At 43.2% G+C, this 19,439-nt stretch overlaps 1 protein-coding gene across 1 annotated transcript; it reads left to right on the top strand.

Moving 5' to 3' along the window:
- The first annotated feature begins 114 nt into the window (after window positions 1-114).
- On the top strand, window positions 115-19,435 carry dhx34 (DEAH (Asp-Glu-Ala-His) box polypeptide 34). Its single transcript, XM_028573082.1, has 16 exons — window positions 115-1,189; window positions 1,486-1,797; window positions 4,486-4,740; window positions 4,849-4,951; window positions 5,837-6,054; window positions 6,718-6,892; window positions 9,024-9,217; window positions 10,067-10,168; window positions 10,446-10,709; window positions 11,922-12,095; window positions 12,797-12,902; window positions 13,475-13,581; window positions 14,310-14,576; window positions 15,858-16,049; window positions 18,126-18,270; window positions 19,161-19,435. The coding sequence occupies exons 1-16, from the start codon at window positions 494-496 to the stop codon at window positions 19,298-19,300; spliced, it is 3,450 nt and encodes a 1,149-aa protein (XP_028428883.1). The 5' UTR covers window positions 115-493; the 3' UTR covers window positions 19,301-19,435.
- Window positions 19,436-19,439: the final 4 nt, after the last annotated feature.

The following is a 19,439-nucleotide window of genomic DNA, read 5'->3' as shown; positions in this document are numbered from 1 at the left end:
ACACTATATCATTCTCAAATACTTCTTTCCAAAAATCTAACACAACTTTCTTGACTATTTTACCCCGGAACAAAGAACAAACGAATCTAATCTTTACCGGAAGATATTCGAGAGCGGAGCGGAAACGGTCCCCCCGTATTATTGTTCCCCCGGGCTTCGCAGCAGTCGAAGCTGCAGCTAATGTGTCCAGTTGTTTTTCACCAGTTAGCTTTTCTTTTGTCAGCCCTGACTTATTATAGTCCGATAATCTCAGATATATCAGTTTAAAACAATGCTAAGAAGGTGTATTCGGTCTGTCTTAGACACATGGGATCAAAACATCGGGTTTAAAACGGATGGGACCTTGTTAGTTTGTCCGTAATTTATCCAGTTTGGAGGTAACATGTTTATTCAGCTGCTAGCTACATGTTTGTAAAGCCGTGAATGTCTGTTTAACGTGTGGGTGAATGAACTTGGTTGGTGTTGGAAGCGAGTAACGTATCTCACGGTAAACATGGATTCGGAGCGGGGGAGAGACAGCCGGAGTTGGGACTGGGACAGCCCGCAGTGCCGAGCCCAACTGGACGAGATCTTTTTCCGCCGACATGACTACATCCAGGCCGGCAGCCAGGAGCACAGAGAGTTCTGGGCTTTTCTTGACCGCTTCCAGAGGTTTAAAACAAAGAGGGACATGTCTGCAGCAGGAGCAAAAGAGGACAGGAAAGACGGGAGAAAGACTGGCGCCGGGGCGCTAGACCTCGGCCTTCCTGAAGAGTACGATGCCCGCTACAGGATCAATGTGTCTGTGTGCACCGGGGACGTGGAGGAGCGCCTGGGGAAGTCCGAGCACAAAGGCCGGCGGCAGAGAGCCTCAGGTCCAGGCAGCCAGGAGATCTCAGACTGCCGCCTGGCTCTGCTGCACTTCCTGGACTTCAGCCAGAGACAGAGCTTTGGCAAGCTGGCCAAGCTTCGCCGGGAGCAGAAGAACCTGCCCATCTTCCAGTACCGGGACCGGATAGTGGAGCTGGTGCGAAAGCACCCCGTGGTTGTTGTGGCAGGGGACACAGGCTGTGGGAAATCTACCCAAGTACCTCAGTATCTTCTCTCGGCTGGCTTCAACCACATAGGCTGCACTCAGCCTCGGCGCATCGCCTGTATCTCCCTGGCCAAGAGGGTCAGCTTTGAGAGTCTCAATCTGTACGGCTCAAAGGTTTGTCACGGACGATCAAATACTAATAATCTAACACATTAAAAAAAAAAAAATTGACTTGAAAATCCAACACCATGGGCAATTTTAGCACTAACAAGGCACTGTATCCCTGTCACATTCTCATTAGGGGTTGAGCCCCCCTAAATGCTATTCTCCTATGGACCATTCTGAGCACAGAGTAATGGGTACTTTTTTTACTTTTACTATGCTAAGCAAGTAAGCAACCAGGTAAGCCATTTGAAGATCCCACCTCTAATAATGTGTGCAGGGCTCAGAAATGCAGTCGTGTTTTGCAGGTGGGGTACCAGATCCGCTTTGAGACCACCCGGACCCCGGCCACCAAACTGCTGTTTCTGACGGAGGGGCTGCTGCTGCGGCAGATCCAGCAGGACCGGACGCTGGCCCAGTACCAGGTGCTGATCGTCGACGAGGTCCACGAGAGACACCTCCACTGTGACTTCCTGCTCGGGGTCCTGCGCTCTCTGCTGGCGGAGCAGCCCGACCTGCGTCTCATCCTCATGTCAGCCACCATCAACATCAAGCTCTTCTCCGACTATTTCAACGGTGCTCCCGTGCTGCAGGTGCCGGGCCGCCTGTTTCCCATACAGGTAAGCAGCGGGCAGCGGGTATCACAGATGTGAATGTGCATTGTTAAGGAAAAACTCAGGAGCAGCGCAACTCATTTCACATACGGGAAGAACGTTCGGGAGATTAAAATGAATTACACAGAAGCATTTAATGAACACGCAATAGAGGAGACAATTAAGCAGGCAGTACAGTTTAATCACGGTGTGTTATCATGTAGTGCCGTCCGAACTCTGAAGTTCCTGTCTTCCTGAAGGTGTATTTAAACTCATGATGGAGGCTTTACGTTAAGCTGACCCTATAAGGTAAACAAAGATATTGTAGTCGCCTGAACATAGATGCTAATGCCTAGTTCAGCCTCTCTCTCTCTCTCTGGGAAGAATCAGATGCTAAAGCCTAGTTCAGCCTCTCTCTCTCTCTCTGGGAAGAATCAGATGCTAAAGCCTAGTTCAGCCTCTCTCTCTCTCTCTGGGAAGAATCAGAGGCTAAAGCCTAGTTCAGCCTCTCTCTCTCTCTCTCTCTCTCTCTCTCTCTCTCTCTGGGAAGAATCAGATGCTAAAGCCTAGTTCAGCCTCTCTCTCTCTCTGGGAAGAATCAGATGCTAAAGCCTAGTTCAGCCTCTCTCTCTCTCTCTGGGAAGAATCAGATGCTAAAACCTAGTTCAGCCTCTCTCTCTCTCTCTCTCTCTCTCTCTCTCTCTCTCTCTCTCTCTCTCTCTCTCTCTCTCTCTCTCTCTCTCTCTCTCTCTCTGGGCAGTATCAGATGCTAAAGTGTGGCAGGCCCACCGACCTCCAAAAGGAGACATAATTATACGCGAACAGGTTTGGTTTGTTAAAAACTGGCCGAATATTCTCATGCCCTGACCTGTGACTTACGAATGACCTGATGTCGTCTAAGCATTCCTTTAGTCTCATCGTACCACAACATGGTGTTTCTGAAAATTCCACAACGTGCATCTCACCAGAAGGAATCCGTTTTCTGCGCCTTGATGTGGGCCGCTCAAAGACAAACGCACTGGCAAGACTTACCTTAATTAAAGCAACAAGTGCTGGTAAACGTTAACCTTATCAGATTTTTAATGCATCCACAAAGGACCCAAAAAACATCCTCTCTCAATACATTTGAGAGTAATAGACATTCTTAATAAGATCTGATACCAGTGCTTTCATATATATATATATGTGTATGTATGTATGTATGTATATGTGTATATATATATATATATATATATATATATATATATATATATATATGTGTGTATGTATGTATGTATATATATATATATATATATATATATATATATATATATATATATATATATATATATATATATATATATATATACTGTATATTTATTTTTTAACAGCTGTATTCTACTAACTCTGTATGGATGTGATATGATTGCTATCATTGTTGTGTGGCCTGGCTCAGGTTAAAGTATTTGTTAACATGAACATATACATATAGAGAATGAATACCATAGAACTTTATTGTATCATCTAGTTTGACAGCTAGTCATAACGGAAAAAGAACAGAAATACATTTCTTTAAAGTAGATTTTCTTCGGGGCTAAAATATGCAATATTGGATCGATACTCGCCGATACCAGATACCAGCATTTTAGGCGGTATCTGAGGCTTTTCTGATACTGGCATTGCTATCGAAACAACACTATTAATTAGTGTATTCTTGTTAAAAAAAAAAAAACCTTTGTTCTTTCATAAATATGTGCTCATTCATGTGTAATTACTTACCACCAACTAATCAAAGTATTCTCGTATGGGTAGAATCTGCCATTCAGAATAGGGCTGGCCGATATATTGATATTATATCGATATTGTGATATGAGACTAGATATCGTCTTAGATTTTGGATATCGTAATATCGTGATATGACATAAGTGTCTTTTCCTGGTTTTAAAGGCTGCATTACAGTGAAGTGATGTACTTTTCTGAACTTACCAGACTGTTCTAGCTGTTCTATTATTAATGATTATTTATCTAAAATCTGAAAATGTGTAGAAGAAAAACAAACCTTATGGAGCTTTGATTTCAAAAAAGGTACTCCTGTTGTTATACAGTATTTATGTTCATGTTATTGTTTTTTGAACAGCTGAGCATTGAACCAGGTGAAGAAACCTGTTTATTATTTATTCATTTGATTTTGCAACTGTTCACTGAAATAGCTGGTTTCTATGAAACTACATGTGACATGTCATATTTGGCTTAGAATTTGACTGAACATTTGCTCTCACTTTGCGGAAAAAATATCGGGATATATATCGTATATCGATATTCAGCCAAAATATATCGGGATATGACTTTTGGTCCATATCGCCCAGCCCTAATTCAGAATCATTCAGAATACATAGGAGCGAGTCGCTTGAATGATGGCCGGGATGTTGCACCTCCATCTTTAAAATACATCAGCCAAAGAGGGACATACTGTACCTCCGTCTTTCGCCATCTTACACCTATTGGCATCGTGACAAATGCCAGGGGGAGATTACTCGCCAGGGAAGCAAAAAAGAGAATTAAAACGACAACGCGACCGACAAAGCAACAAGACCAAAGTTACTGAACTGATTCTATTTTAAATTGTTGCCTGCAATACAAATTGAAGCTTTAAATTAGGGAATTATGTTCCAAAAGTAACATTTTCTGTGTTTTCAGGGTTTGGTTTTAAATTGTACAATTGTTTCTTGTACTAAGGTGATATACCAGCCCATTCCAGCTGAGGAGCAGCCCTCGCGCTCAGAGAAACTGGATCCCCGACCATATCTGCGCATCCTGCAGGGCATCGATCAGCGTTACCCTCCAGAGGAGCGCGGCGACCTGCTTATCTTCCTCAGCGGTGTGGCGGAGATCTCCACCATCCAGGAGGCCTGTCAGATTTATGGCACACACACACGCCGCTGGATTGTCTTACCGCTGCACAGCACCCTGTCACTGGCCCAGCAGGATAAGGCACGACCTGCTTCGTCTGGATCAGAGTAGACAATACTACAATGTTTTAGTCGGATATATGTTGGCTAGGGTTCATCACTAATCCTCTGTCATCATGTTATTTTTCAGGTATTTGACATTTCTCCTCCGGGGGTGAGAAAGTGCATCATCTCTACCAATATTGCAGAGACCTCCGTGACAATAGATGGAGTGCGCTTTGTTGTAGACTCAGGTATGGCACTATGGCACAGGGAGTACACTCTGGGGATTAACTTTTAACAACTAGCTATACCTACCACTCCTTACTAGTCTTGCATTGCCAGCTCTATCTCCATGGCTCTGTGGAGTAAGGTCTGGCTACACCACAGATGCATTCTGGGATAGGAGAAAAAAAAACGCTCTGGGTTGTTTGCATTTCTTTAAACCAATCACAATCGTCTTGGGCGGCGCTAAGCTCCGGACGCAGCGACGGTGGCTCTGCAAAATCTCTGGAAGTCTCGGGAAGGAACTTGTTTTGGTGGAATATTTGCACCCCGCTAAAGAAAACGCCACATACAATATTAAATCAAGTTAACTGTTGACACAATAACCTGAGCTATTTAAATTAGCTGGATACATGGTTAAATCTCATTGGCTCTTACCAGTGTATCTCCGTGTGTGTACTTCGTCCACAGCAATCCCACCAATCGGTCCCAAAACCTCCCAGTTAGAGAGGAAATTCCGTTAACATATTCTTTGTTAATCTTTACAATCATTCCCCGAAAGAACCAAGCAGGCCTGCCTTGTTGCACCATCTAGATTCTTTTTTTAAACTTGACATTTTCAGCGTGTAGCTCACTAGCTGGAAGGTCTTGTTGTTTCCCGTCGCAAAGGGATTTTGGAGAACGGCAAAACAATGTAACCTAATTTTGTGCAGCCAAGTTTAGTTCAAAATCTCTCCATTTTAAATCTAGTGAGGATCCCAAATGTTGAAGAGATACCAAATCTGTCATGCTGTATTTTGTTTTGTAAATTTAAAGACATTGAAATAGTAACCAAGGGCAAAAAAGAATACGTGGCCCAGAAGAAGATGCAACAACCTTATAAATGGATTGTTTTGTTATTCATTCTTTTACAGGGAAGGTAAAGGAAATGAGTTTTGACCCTAAGGCTAAGATGCAACGTCTGCAGGAGTTCTGGATCAGCCGAGCCAGCTCTGAGCAGAGGAAAGGCCGAGCCGGTCGCACAGGTCCGGGAGTGTGTTACCGCCTGTACGCAGAGTCGGACTACGATGCCTTTGCCCCTTATCCTGTCCCTGAAATCCACAGAGTGGCACTGGACTCCCTCATTCTTCAGGTAACAGTATTCCGTAGAAAGCAAGATAGCAACTCTTATATATTTTTTTCCTTCAAATATTTTTATTATGTTATTTTGTTAAACAAATACACACATTTGTAGAGTGTCTGCATGTCACAGAGAAAGTACTATGAAAAAAAAAATACAGCCCATTCCCTAATCCCTCCCCTAAACCTCATCTAACAGCTGGTACTTGAACGCACGCACGCACGCACGCACGCACACAGTGCTCAGGTTAAATAGCAAGAAGTAAAATAATGTGAGAACATAATGTAAATACATAGATAAGTAAATAGCTGATAGTAATCGCAAAATTAAATCAAAAAACGTGACGCGTAAGACAAAAGTTACATAAAGAAAGGATATTACAGCTTAAATTATGGGACTGAAAATGGATATTACAGCAAACCATTGTAAAACAGGGAGAGAAGGGAAGTGCTTCTCTATATGGACTAGAGATACTGAAAGAGTTCCATAAAAGGACCCACACACACACACACACACACACACACACACACACACACACACACACACACACACACACACACACACACACACACACACACACACACCTTTTTTGAATTTGTTGAGCAACTCTTCTGTTTAATTCTTCAATTTCCGTAGTTAAGTCCTAGCGTTATTCATGCGGTTTTGTTCCTGCAGATGAAGAGCATGTGTCTTGGAGACCCTCTTTCTTTCGTCTTCATCGACCCGCCTCCAGCTGCTAGTATCCAGACGGCAGTCACTTATCTGAAGCAGCAGGGGGCGCTAGACGGGCGCGGAGAACTGACCTCTATAGGTAGTTTGCTGGCACAGCTGCCTGTGGATGTGGTCATAGGTAAGATTCCTACACCAAACTCTCTGTTGTACAGTATGTGGCACATCTGTTTTTTTTTTTTTTTTGTTTTTCATCTTCAACTTTTTCATGAATCTGACAACTGAAACGCGTGTGTTATGGCGAAGGGTTGAATAAACTTTTAAATTGGATCAATTTAGGCTTGGTACTTGAAGTCATTATACCAAATATCATAAGAAATTAGGCCGCTGGTTCTCAAACTGGTGGTACGCGAGCTCCCTCTAGGATGGAATCTGATAAATTCAGAAAATAATGAAATAAATAAATTTAAAAACACAATACTATAGAAACACTACAATATTTTGAATAATAATACTTAAACTATGATCAGTTAGAAGTCATGCAAATAAGTGTTTCCTTACGTGTAAATATGTTTGTTTCGATGTCAGCCTGCTACGTAGTCACGTTCATGAACGGAGTGCACATACGTTACGATTAGTTACAAGCTGGAGGGACGGAGGAACAGGGTTTCCGTGGGGTCTTAAAAAGTCTAACATTTCTAAATCAAAATTTTAAGTCCTTAAAAAGTCTTTGTATTGTGTTCTAGGTCTTAAATCATTTTAAACAGGTCTTAATTTTGCTACATCCATGGAATGCTACCTCTAATGCTCATAAAAATGCTCCGGCAGCGAAATACAATAGAATGTTTTTAGTTTTTTTTATTCTGTAGTATTGTAGTTCTTTATTTTGCTGGTCCAAATATAAGATAAGATAAGATAGACTTTATTAATCCCACACTGGGGAAATTCCTGTGCAACAGCAGCTCAAAAGAAAAATGTACACACATCAGAATGACACAAATACACATTAATTAGATATAGGAGAAAAAATATACATAAACTATAGGAAATGGAAAAATAGAATATAATTAGTTGTTATTATTATTATTATTATAATAATAATAATAATAATAATAGTAATAAAACAACCGTATTTACACACACAACCTTATATAAACAGACAGTATATAAACACCGATATACAGATGAGTAAGGTGCGAATGAGTAGAGATGACATATTGCACAGTTGGAGGTGACACAGAGTAATAAATAGATAAATGTGCATAGTGCAGAATATTGTCCAGTGATGGCTCATGTTGCAGAAACAGCTAGCAGTGCTACATTATGATGTTGCATTAAAGAGTCTGACTGCTGCTGGAATGAAGGACCTGCCGTAGCACTCCTTCTTGCACTGAGGGTGCAGCAGTCTGCTGCTGAAGGAGCTGCTCAGGGAACTCCCAGTCTCATGTAGGGGGGGGGGTGAGAGGTGTTGCCCATGATTGATGCCAGCCTGGCTAACATCCTCCTCACCCCCACCTCCTCTATGGTGTCCAGAGGGCAGACCAGAACAGAGCTAGCCCGTTTGTTATAAATATAATTCACTATATCACGACTACAAATGAATGAGCGGAGGTGCTCTGGGTCCTCCACGTAGTGACTAGACAACCGGTCCTATAATGCCAATGAGGAAATCGGGGAATTGTTTCAGACAACGTTTGCGAATCTCTGACATCTGACTTCTTTGTTAAATTTCATTCATTATGGTCTCAAAAGGTCTTACATTTGACTTGGTGAAAGCTGCAGAAACCCCAAGGAAGTCCAGCATGTCCGTGGCTGTGAACAAATAATGATTTGAGGAATAAACCTGCCTCCTGCGTGAACTGTCCGTAGCGGAACAGGGTCGGCCTGTGCTGCTCTATTTTAACGTGGGCCACAAGGGTGGTACTTGGAGAGCCTAATCTATATTGTGAAGTGGTATGTGGTGTAAAAAGTTTGAGAACCACTGAATTAGGCAACGGCATTTCTATATGATTTCACGTGACAAATAACGGTATTGAGTGGCCGGGTTGGGTCAGTAGGTAGAGCAAGCGCACATATACTGAGAGGTTTATGCATCAACGCAGAGATCCAGGGTTCGAGTCCGACCTGTGATGATTTCCTTCCCCCTCACTCTCCCCTATCTCATCTAGCTAGTCATTTCAAATAAAGTTGGAAAAGCCCAAAAAATAATCTTTAAAAAAAATAACTGTATTGATTGATTGACATCCTGGAGTTTAAAAGTGCTGCAAACCCAGTAGCAGCTAGATTTAGGAAACGTGTCTGTGTCGATTCAGGGAAGATGCTGGTGCTGGGCTCTTTGTTTAAGCTGGTGGATCCCGTGTTGACGGTGGCAGCGGCCCTCAGTGTTCAGTCGCCTTTCCTGCGCAGCGCGCAGCACAACCCGGACTGCGCCACCGCCCGCCAGCCCCTGAACAGCAACCACGGAGACCCCTTTACCCTGCTCAACACCTTCAATGCCTGGGTGGAGGTCAGTAATGGACACTTTATTAGACAGCGGCTATTTGATATGAACGGATGAGACAGATTTGGTATAACATGTTCTTCATTGTAGGGCTGGGTATCACCACTGATTTCCCTGCGTCGATTAGATTCCCATTCACAAGGTTTCCGATTTGATTCCATTCTATATCAATTCGATCAGGCATATTTCCATTCCAATTTTGCTTGGATATGAAAGAGATTCTCAGAGAAGTAATTCTAAAATATTCTTTCTTTTTTTCTAAAAATAAACTCTTAGCTACCAGCGGAGCTAACTGGTAAATTAAACTCTTAGCTACCAGCGGAGCTAACTGGTAGATTAAACTGTCGCCATCTGTTTAGCTCGCCTCTGGACCGCCTATATCAGATACACCGATATGATTGGTGCAGCTCGGCTACAAGGGCATATAGTTAATGAGCATCATAACTCAATGCCACAGTGACTCGCTGAGCAAATTCAAATTGTGCTCTCGCGAGAACTCTGGATTTCCAGGGTATCTCCAACCTTTATAAAATGTATTACTTTATTACCATTATTAAAAATATTGTTGCCGTTAAGAATTGACCCCAAAGCAGTTACGTAGAGACAGAAATAAAAAGTGCAAGTGCTTTCTTTAGTGCAGACGGTGTGATTAAGAGACTGTGTAAGGCCTTACATCTGTGAAACGGCCACGGCTGTTTTCGATACCAATATCTTTACTCTTAAAAGATCGATCTCAGGATTTTATGAATCCGTATCAGATCGTTCAAATGAAGATCGATTTGAATCAGAAAATGGACTTTTTAAACCCAGCCCTACTTCATTGTACATAAAACTGTTCATCTTTGAGTTTAACAGGTGAAGGGAGAGAGAGGTGGTGGCTCGAGGAAGTGGTGCAGGAGGAGAGGCCTGGAGGAGCAGCGGCTCTACGAGATGGTCAACCTACGAAGACAGTTCAAGGCAAGCTGCTGACAGAAGTTCACACTTAAAAAAAACTAACATTTGACAGCAGGGTAAAAAATTAGCACCATCTACCAGCCAAATGCTTGTAAAATAGGCAAGTACAGTAGCTGGAAGATTTGCTTTACTCACAAGCCACCAAAACATTGGTAATGTGTTGTCAAATTCGCTCGCTATTTGGCTGGTGGACAAAAAAAGTTAATTTTGAACCTTGTTTGACAGTTTTTTGAAGTGAGAAACAAGATTTTACTCTGCGAGCTTCCTCTGTGGTTAGCAGGAGTTGCTGAGGAGCCACGGCCTGCTGGAATCCGAGCACAGCGCTCCCCCTGGCAGTGACCGTGGGCAGCGCAGGGAGAAGCTAGCCGAGAGGAAGAAGCTGCATCAGCTGAAGAGAGATCACGAGCAGCAGGAGAGCAGCAGGCGTAAAGTCCTGAGGATGGACGAGGGCCAGGATGGAGAGTTCTCCTCGGGATCCGACACCGAGGGAGGCGGCAGAGGCAAGAAGGACCAGGAGGGATTGGGACAGAACGTGGACATACAGGTGAACTCAGAGTATAGCATAACATGAGAAAAAAGTTGCCAAGAAGCAGCCCTAAACTTCAACACCAGCCTTTTAACCCTCAATTTGAAACCCTGTCCACTCATTATTTGTGTGCTATTTTGTGGTACTTGTATGATCCATTAAGTAGAATAAATAAAAATGTTATTGATCGGTCTTATTATTCCTGCAATCTTTAAAAGTTAAAGGTCCCATATTGTAATACCATTACCATTTTTTGCTTCCCGATTCCGATACCTGAACTTGCGTATCGGCTGACACTGAGTACCAATCCGATACCAGTGTGTCATACAGTATATTTTATTATGTTTTAACAACTGTATACTACTATCCCTGTATGGATGTGATATGATTTCTATCTTTGTTGTTAGCCTGGCTCAGGTTAAACTCTTTGTGAAACATGAACAAACACAAACAATGAATGCCACAGAACTTTCTTTTACTCTTTGTTACGTGGTATTGGATCGGTGCATAAACTCCAGTACTTCCCGATACCAGCTTTTTAGGCAGTATCGGAGCCGATACCGATACTGGTATTGGTATCGGAACATCTCTAGTTGTAATAAATAGTTTGAAAAGAGATAAAAAATGGATAAAGTCCATAAAGTGCACTTATATAGGTAGAAAGTGCCGCTACAGTGCTGTTACAGTCATTCCCCGACTGCAATGACTCAGAGAAGGCAGATGTGGAAGACCTGGATAGGCTTGCCAGTCAGTGTTGAGCAGGGAGGGGGGGTGTAAACAGACAGGTTCTAAACAGAGCGTTTCAGACAGAGGGTGAATACAGGTATATTCAGACAGACCGTATAAGAAACATAATGGTTGTTTTTTTTTTACATTAAAGCACGTAAACATGTTCTAGTAGAAACCCAAAATATATTAAATGCACCTAAAAATGAGCATAATATGGGACCTTTAATACTTTACTTAACTTACTTAAGTTTTTTCATTCATAGAGGCAAGTGCTGCTTTGTGGATTATATTTGTGTCAGATTCACCCTTTGAGTTTGCAGAAAGAAGGGAAGTTCTGTGGGTCCTGGAAGCAATAAGTAGAATTGAAAACAAGGAGATTGACAGATCTGTGTATAAAGAGAAAAAAGGCCAGCGCATATGGTATCACGGCTAGTCATCTTCACCGAGGTGGATCTGTTTGTGTCTACACTCTGAGCATAACATGCACTTGTCCTGCAACAGGAGGTGAAGTTCAAGTTGCGTCACAACGTATCGGAGCTGCAGGAGGCGGCCAGCGTCAGTCAGGACATGTCCTCCCGCCAGCAGGCTCTGCTCAAGCTGCTGCTGTGCCGAGGCCTCTACCCCCAGCTGGCCCTGCCGGACGAACACAACACCACCCGCAAGGACTCGGACCAGGTCAGGCTCCTGCTGCACCTGCCACAGAATAGTTTTAGTGGTACAATAAAGGGGAAAACTTGTGTTTCTTTCAGGGATGCACCGAATCCAGGATTCGGCTTTGGATTCGGCCGAATATTGGGCTTTTTGACGGGGTTCGGTTTCTGCCGAACCTTAGTATTTTTTTCCACCGAGCCGAACCCTACACTTGCACTACGCGCGCTACGCTGGTCGACGCAATAACGCCGCCGTTGATTACGGGAAGGTGTTTACGTAGGCTGTGAAAAAGTGAAAATGGAACTCGTGAGCAGAAAAAGTGTTGTTTGGCAGTACTTTCAGTCAAAAGAAGGCCATTCAAGTCAAGCTACATGTTCTGTTTGCAATGCCGATTTGTGTCATGGTGGCAACTACATCACCGCTGTTAAAACATTTGCGTATCAAACATCTAAAAGAATACGAGTTGTGCTTAAAGGAATCTACAGACAGCAGCCAAAATGCAGCAACTTCAGGTACGGCAAAGGAAAGACAGTCACAGCTGAAAACTTGCGTTAACCAGACGGGGAGTAGGATTCGCTATTCGGTTTCGGATTCGACAGAATCTTAACCAGTGGATTTGGTATTCGGCCGAACCCCAAAAATCTGGATTCGGTGCCTCGCTAGTTTCTATAGTAACTGTAGTGATGAAATATTTCACTAACATGTTGTGATTTGACGTTGTTTAGGTGTTTCACACAAAGAATAAGCAGGGAGTGGTAATTCACCCGACGAGTGTGTTTGCCAGTGACCCAGAGGTGCTACAAGTGCCTGAGGACGACACCAGAGAAATGGGTAAACTTACTTCTTTTCTGTATGGTTGATTGACTTATTTCATTTAAAAGTAATAAAAACTATTTAAAAAAAGTGAAACAGCCAGGATAACACAAAAAAAGTGTTTTTTAATTTATCCCATGGGAAAAGAAAATGGACAGCAATAACAAGAGAGGCCCATGCATGCAACAAGTATAAGGTCATGATTAAATAAATGTTTACTGTTCATAAGATGAAAACACATTTAAAAGACATATGGAGATAAATCGCAGGAACTTATTAAATCCACCTATATGAGACATTTAAATTCACACTTGGTTTGTAAATGTTTTTAAACAATGGCTGATATATTAATTAGCTACTAACCAATTTTTCTTTCTTCCTGGAAGTTACTCTTGAATCTAGACAAGGTTATTTGTGATGGTGTTTCTTATAATTCAGGACCATTTCCCAAAAACATTTTTCTCCATGTTGCAAAAACCATATTTCTTTTGATCTGCTGATGAAGTCTTGTTGCTGTTGTCACATGTCTCATGTTTCTTATTGTGCCTGCCTCTCATCATGTCTCTGTTTCTCTGGTCTCCTGCCTGCAGGGCCTGATAAGAGGGACAGCAGCAGACACCAGCTGCTAGCCTTCGTCACTCTGTTGGAGACCAACAAGCCATATTTGTCCAACTGCGTGCGGGTTCCAGCTCTGCAAGTTAGTACCAGATGTGGAATGTTGCCACCACAAATTGTTGAATATGTTTTTTATTAATTTGTTTTATTCTCTACTATTAATAAAGTTCTGTACTACGTTAAAGGAACACAGCGACTTATTGGGACTTTGTCTTACTACCGTGTCCCCCAGAGCTGGATAAGTCCATACATACCCTTCTCATCTCCGTGCGTGTCGTAACTCTGTCTGGCGCACCCACCGCTAGCCTAGCTTAGCACAGATCCTGGAGGTAACCGGCTCCATCTGGCCTACTGCTCCAAAATAACAGTGTGACAAAATAACGCCAACATTTTCCTATTTACACGTTGTGATTTGTATAGTCACAGCATGTACAAATAACAAGGTCACATGAGACACAGCCATCTTCTAACCGTATACAAACTGGGAACTATATTCTCAGAAGGCGAAGCACTGCTACTTGGGCGGAGTGATATTTCTCCAACTCTGAGCGAACCCCAGGCAAACTCTCTGCTCCTCACCATGGGGCTTCTCAGGTGCTGAAAAAATCAAGAAAAGATGACACAGTAACTACAATATTTAAGACCATACAACACAATTGTAACGAAATATACCCACTATAAACCAAATAAAGATATGGATAAATGGCCGCACCATAAGCCCCATCATACACGTCTCTCCCCAGCACAGAGCTTCCTAGGAGCCCTCCAGAAAGCTCCGGTACTTTCCTCTAGTTTCCGTGTGCTCCCCAGGCTCTGCTGCTGGTGGCCAACTCTGTGGACAGTAACGCTGACTGCACGCGCCTGGTGGTGGACGGCTGGCTGGAGCTGGAGCTGCGGGAGGCGGAGGACGCCCTGAAGGTGCTGTCCACCGCTCTCAACCTCAGGGCCGAGTGGGAGCGCCTCCTGCTGGCCCAGCTGGGTGGGAGCACGATGGGGGGAGCAGCAGTGCAGGGGGTGTCCCGCAAAGTCATGGAGAAGCTGAGCGAAGGCCTGGTCCGCTTCCTGCTTTACACCGAGGTAGGGCTGCTCCATTATGGAGAAAAAAAAATATGGAAATATGTTGCAATTAGTAAACTTAAAGGGGAACTATGCAGTTCTTTTAGCTTAATTTACCTTAACTGAACAGCTTCAGAGTCATTGGAATGGTAATATGACTTTTTTCGAGTTGAATGGTGGCCGTCTCGCTTCCCCCTAGCGCCTAGGAGCGGAAAAACCTCCCTTGCAACTTTGGGTCAGGAAGTATCGCGTGATATCAGGTCTCGCGATGTAACGAATTGCGTCACAGCACTGCACACATACACTGAGCCGGCAAAAAAGAAGCAGAAAGCTAGGAAAACATTGTCGGAGGACCAGAGAAAGAGGAAACGGTAGACTGACCGAGCGAGGAGTCAGACACGAGTAAACGTAGGACCTGCGTTTTCAGAACGGCGAGAACTGAGACAAATAGAAGCCTGCAAATCCGATGCTGACCTGGCGTTCTTGCTGTTGCACTTGCAAGTATCTTTGATCAGAAACTTTATCTGCCACAGATTTTCTTGTCACCTTGATGTTGGAAAACGCAAGTTGCTTCTGCTCCGACAGCGTTCAAAGGCCGTAGTAGGAAGAAAGAATAATGGTACAGACCTGAGAGAGAAGGGTAATATTTCGAGAAAAACCTCAGTGGACATGGCTCCGTGCGTTCGCCGGCTTCTTTGAAAACAAATGCACATGACCAGAGGGGGAAGATGGGACGGGGAGAGTCACCAATGAGTTTTTACAACAGTGTTGCCAAATATCTATTCCGAAGCTGTAGGGGGAGCTCTATAGAGAAACCTGCGAGCAAAAAATGAGAAAACAGCGAAAAAATTGCCAAAATTGCCTAGCGCCCCTTTAAACAAAACAAAACTGTGAAATTTCCCTTCATACTTTTACCGTTTGAACTTTCTTTTTTTTTTTTTCATTCAGAACACAAGACAAAATAAGAGTTCACTAGCAAAACGTAATGTGCAAAATAATCCATTTTTTTCTCCTCCGATTATTCTGTTTTTGTGATCGTTGGGAGCCAAAGTCGTTTAAAAATGATTAGAATTTTAATTGCACAGCCCTACACTGAGGTACCCATGCAGTATAACGCACCCCAAAAACAGGCCTGAAAAGTAGCTCACACACGTAGACTTAATAATAATTCTGTTTATGTGTGAACTGTGTGTGTCCGTGTTGTTGTTCAATCTACTTTCCAGACATTCTCAGTGACTCATTCACATTTTTCAATCTCATTTAATATACTTCCTGTGTATTTCTTCTTCCCTTCCCTCCCAGGTGAGTTACAGCCTGCGGCGACTCACAGCGTTCCAGACCCAGAACCTGTACATCGGCCCCCTGTCTCAGTCGGAGGGGTCTCACACCAGCGCTCCAGATGTTGACCCGCTGTTTCCAGGAGTCGAGGCCAAGCCAGACCCCATTAAAGGAGGCCTGCGTGTCACCAGCTTCTTCAACTACAACTGTCTGGCTGTGAGTCTGTCTGTCTGTCTGTCTGTCTGTCTGTCTGAAACCATGGCAACCTAGACGAGCATTCTCTTAAAGTTACACAGAGGTTGCGTCCGAAATCGCAGACTATGCACTATGTACCAAATATATATACTATCTTTCAACATACTTTTGTGTAAATAAACAGTAGTTTTCCGACACACTGAGCTGTAATTTTCCACGTCACTTCCTGAGAGCCTCCTTTCCGGGTTGGAGGCGCGTAACCATGGTAACCCCTACCGACCTCAGTTCTAGCAGCATCGCCAGATAACGCTTAAACATGTCTGAAAAGGGTAAATAACTAGACCTGCAGTCGCAGGTAATTATGTAGAAATGTACAGTACAGGCCAAAAGTTTGGACACACCTTCTCATTCAATGCGTTTCCTTTATTTTCATTACTATTTGCATCGTAGATTATAACACATATGGAATTATGTAATTAACAAAAAAGTGTGAAATAACTGAAAATATGTCTTTTATTTTAGATTCTTCAAAGTAGCCACCCTCTGCTTTTTTTGATAACTCTGCAAACCCTTGGTGTTCTCTCAATGAGCTTCATGAGGTAGTCACCTGAAATGGTTTTCACTTCACAGGTGTGCCTTGTCAGGGTTAATTAGCGGAATTCTTTCCCTTATAAATAAAAAAGCAGCCGATGGCTCCTCCGTCGTCAGTTTGACTTGTTGAATCGGCCATTGGGCAGTCTCAATGACCAATCTGATTGGTGGAGTAGTGACAGTGATAGACATGAAAGGGGGAGAGAGAGAGAGGGGATGACACGCAGCAAAGGGCAGCAGGTCCGATTCGAACTTGCGCCGCTGCAGGACTCAGCCAACGTGGGTTGAACGTTCTTACTGGGTGAACTAGAAGCCGCCCCACCTCGGGGAGGCGACTGATCAGTCCGACAGCCTTTTCTGCCGACTGTCGGCCGTCGGGTTGGTGTGTCAGAGTCTTTAAGGTTAGGTGCTTTGAAGTCGGCGGTCGCAGCGCTGCCTTGAAGTCGACGGCGGGGGCTTAAAAACACCATTGAGCGTGTATTTTGTGCTTGTTGTTGACTCCTACCTTGGACACCATGGTTGTGTCCCTGCTGCTGGTAGTTGTTTGTATCCAGGGGGTCCAGGCATTGTCACAGATGACATCCAGAGCATTTGTGAACTTTTGCACACTGTATTATCCCTTCCCACATTATTTGTCACCTCATCACAGCCACTATCAAATTGTCGTTTCTTTCTGAGTGTAGAGGTATATAAAAAGGGAGCCTAGACGTAACTTAGGTTAGTGCCTCAGAGCTTTACTTTACATCAACAACTAAACCCAAATGCTCCAACAAAGCTGCCTGAAAACGTGGCGACATACTTTTCCCGAAAAGTCCAGGTTACAACTAAATTAGTCTATATCGACGACATTTAATTAACGGGATGGTGCAGCCGGAAATTCCGCCGGATGTCCCTCATTTTCAGCCGGATGTCCATCACCTTCCTCTTTCTTTGTGTTGGTGTTTTAATCTCCGGTGGATTTCTGTGGACTATGGTTAACTGCTCCTCAGATCTCTGCAGGGTAAATCCAGACAGCTATCTAGACTATGTCCAATCTGAGTTCTCTGTCGCACGACTAAAACAACTTTTGAACGTACACACATTCCACCAAAACAAGTTCCTCCCCAAGGCTATTTTGCAGAGGCACCGTTGCTCCATCCGGCGCTTAGCCCCTTCCAAGACAATTGTGATTGGTTTAAAGAAATGCCAATAAACCAGAGCACATTTTTCTCCCATCCCGGAATGCTGTGTGGACTAGCCAGACCCTCCTCCGCAGCGATGTGGAGGAAGGTCTGGCAATGTTAAATAAAAACTAATTCCTTAACAAAATAAGAATGAAATAATTGCACGCTAAATCTCTCTTCCGTAAATGAATATATATCATTTTGGAATCAAATCATTCAGCCTTCCTTGTTAAATGCATCTCACTTATAACTGAAATATAATTTCCCATTCAAATGAATGAGAAAGTGTGTCCAAACGTTTAAATGGTACTGTATTAAGTGTCATGGATCCTTGTCTTTGCAGGACTCGAAGGATCTCTACAGTGAGTGTTTACGCACTTTCTGGACCTGTCCTAACTGTGACCTGTACATGCCTCTGACTCCACTGGAACGCATGCAGCACGAGGCCTCCTGCAGGCCGGCAGGAGAACAGCAGCAGCCGGAGGAAGGTCAGGAATCTCCTTCCGTTGATATTTCTTTTTGAGCTATCTGTTGGGGTTCGATTGCTTGAACACATGCAACAGCTGCCTCATTCAGCAGCTGTCTCAACACTTACAGTTGTGCTCATAAGTTTATGAACCCATGCTAAAGTTGACTAAAAAGAGGACTAAAAAAATTGTAAATAAATAAATGTTCTTCCTTAAAATACAGGGGGCATAAGTAAGTACACCCCTATGTTAAATTCCCATAGAGGCAGGCAGATTTTTATTTTTTAAAGGCCAGTTATTTCATGGATCCAGGATACTATGCATCCTGATAAAGTTCCCTTGGCCTTTGGAATTAAAATAGCCCCACATCATCACGTACCCTTCACCATACCTAGAGATTGGCACAGGGTACTTTCCATCAGATCATCTCTCAATGCAAATCAAACCAGCTATTAGGCTAACTGAAATAAAACCATGCCAATCTCTAGGTATGGTGAAGGGTATGTGATGATGTGGGGCTATTTTAATTCCAAAGGCCAAGGGAACTTTATCAGGATGCATAGTATCCTGGATCCGTGAAATAACTGGCCTTTTTAAAAATAAAAATCTGCCTGCCTCTATGGGAATTTTACATAGGGGTGTACTTACTTATGCCCCCTGTATTTTAAGGAAGAACATTTATTTATATATTTACGATACATTATTCATTCACAAAGAAAATTGGTGTCCTTAAAGGTTGGATTTTTCCTCATTTTTTTTAATTAAGGCATTAAGATCAATTTCCAAAAGATTTTTTTTATGTATTCCTCTTTTTAGTCAACTTTAGCATGGGTTCATCAATTTATGAGCACCACTGTAATAAGAGATGAATAACTTGAGACTGATTGTGGGGTATGTGTTGTGCTTTTCAGAGCCAGGTGGGAAGGCGAGCTCATCCTCCGTGTCCAGTCTTACCAGAGTTTATCACTGCGACGTCTGCGATGAAGACCTGTCGCTCACCTCCACTGAGATCCTCAAACATAAAAGGCAGCACATGTATTCTGTTAAGTAAAGGACAACCGCCTCTCCTGTCGAGGACAGACTTGAGTTTATACTGTACAACAAAGTTGTTGTTTCGTTTGTGTCACCGCTCTCCTTCCCTTTTGTACTTGAGGAACTTTATTAAAGTGCTATTGCTTCCCTCTAATGGT

The sequence above is a fragment of the Perca flavescens genome, chromosome 3 (genome assembly GCF_004354835.1).
Source record: "Perca flavescens isolate YP-PL-M2 chromosome 3, PFLA_1.0, whole genome shotgun sequence".
Lineage (NCBI taxonomy): Eukaryota > Metazoa > Chordata > Actinopteri > Perciformes > Percidae > Perca > Perca flavescens.
Note: the sequence above shows the minus strand (reverse complement) of the source record. Positions and strands in the feature narration are given on the sequence as shown.

Coding starts and splice junctions, on each gene's coding strand:
- dhx34 (XM_028573082.1), top strand. CDS start 494: ATGGATTCGGAGCGGGGGAGAGACAGCCGGAGTTGGGACTGGGACAGC. Junction 1,798..4,485: donor GCCGCCTGTTTCCCATACAG/GTAAGCAGCGGG, acceptor TCTTGTACTAAG/GTGATATACCAGCCCATTCC. Junction 4,952..5,836: donor GCGCTTTGTTGTAGACTCAG/GTATGGCACTAT, acceptor ATTCTTTTACAG/GGAAGGTAAAGGAAATGAGT.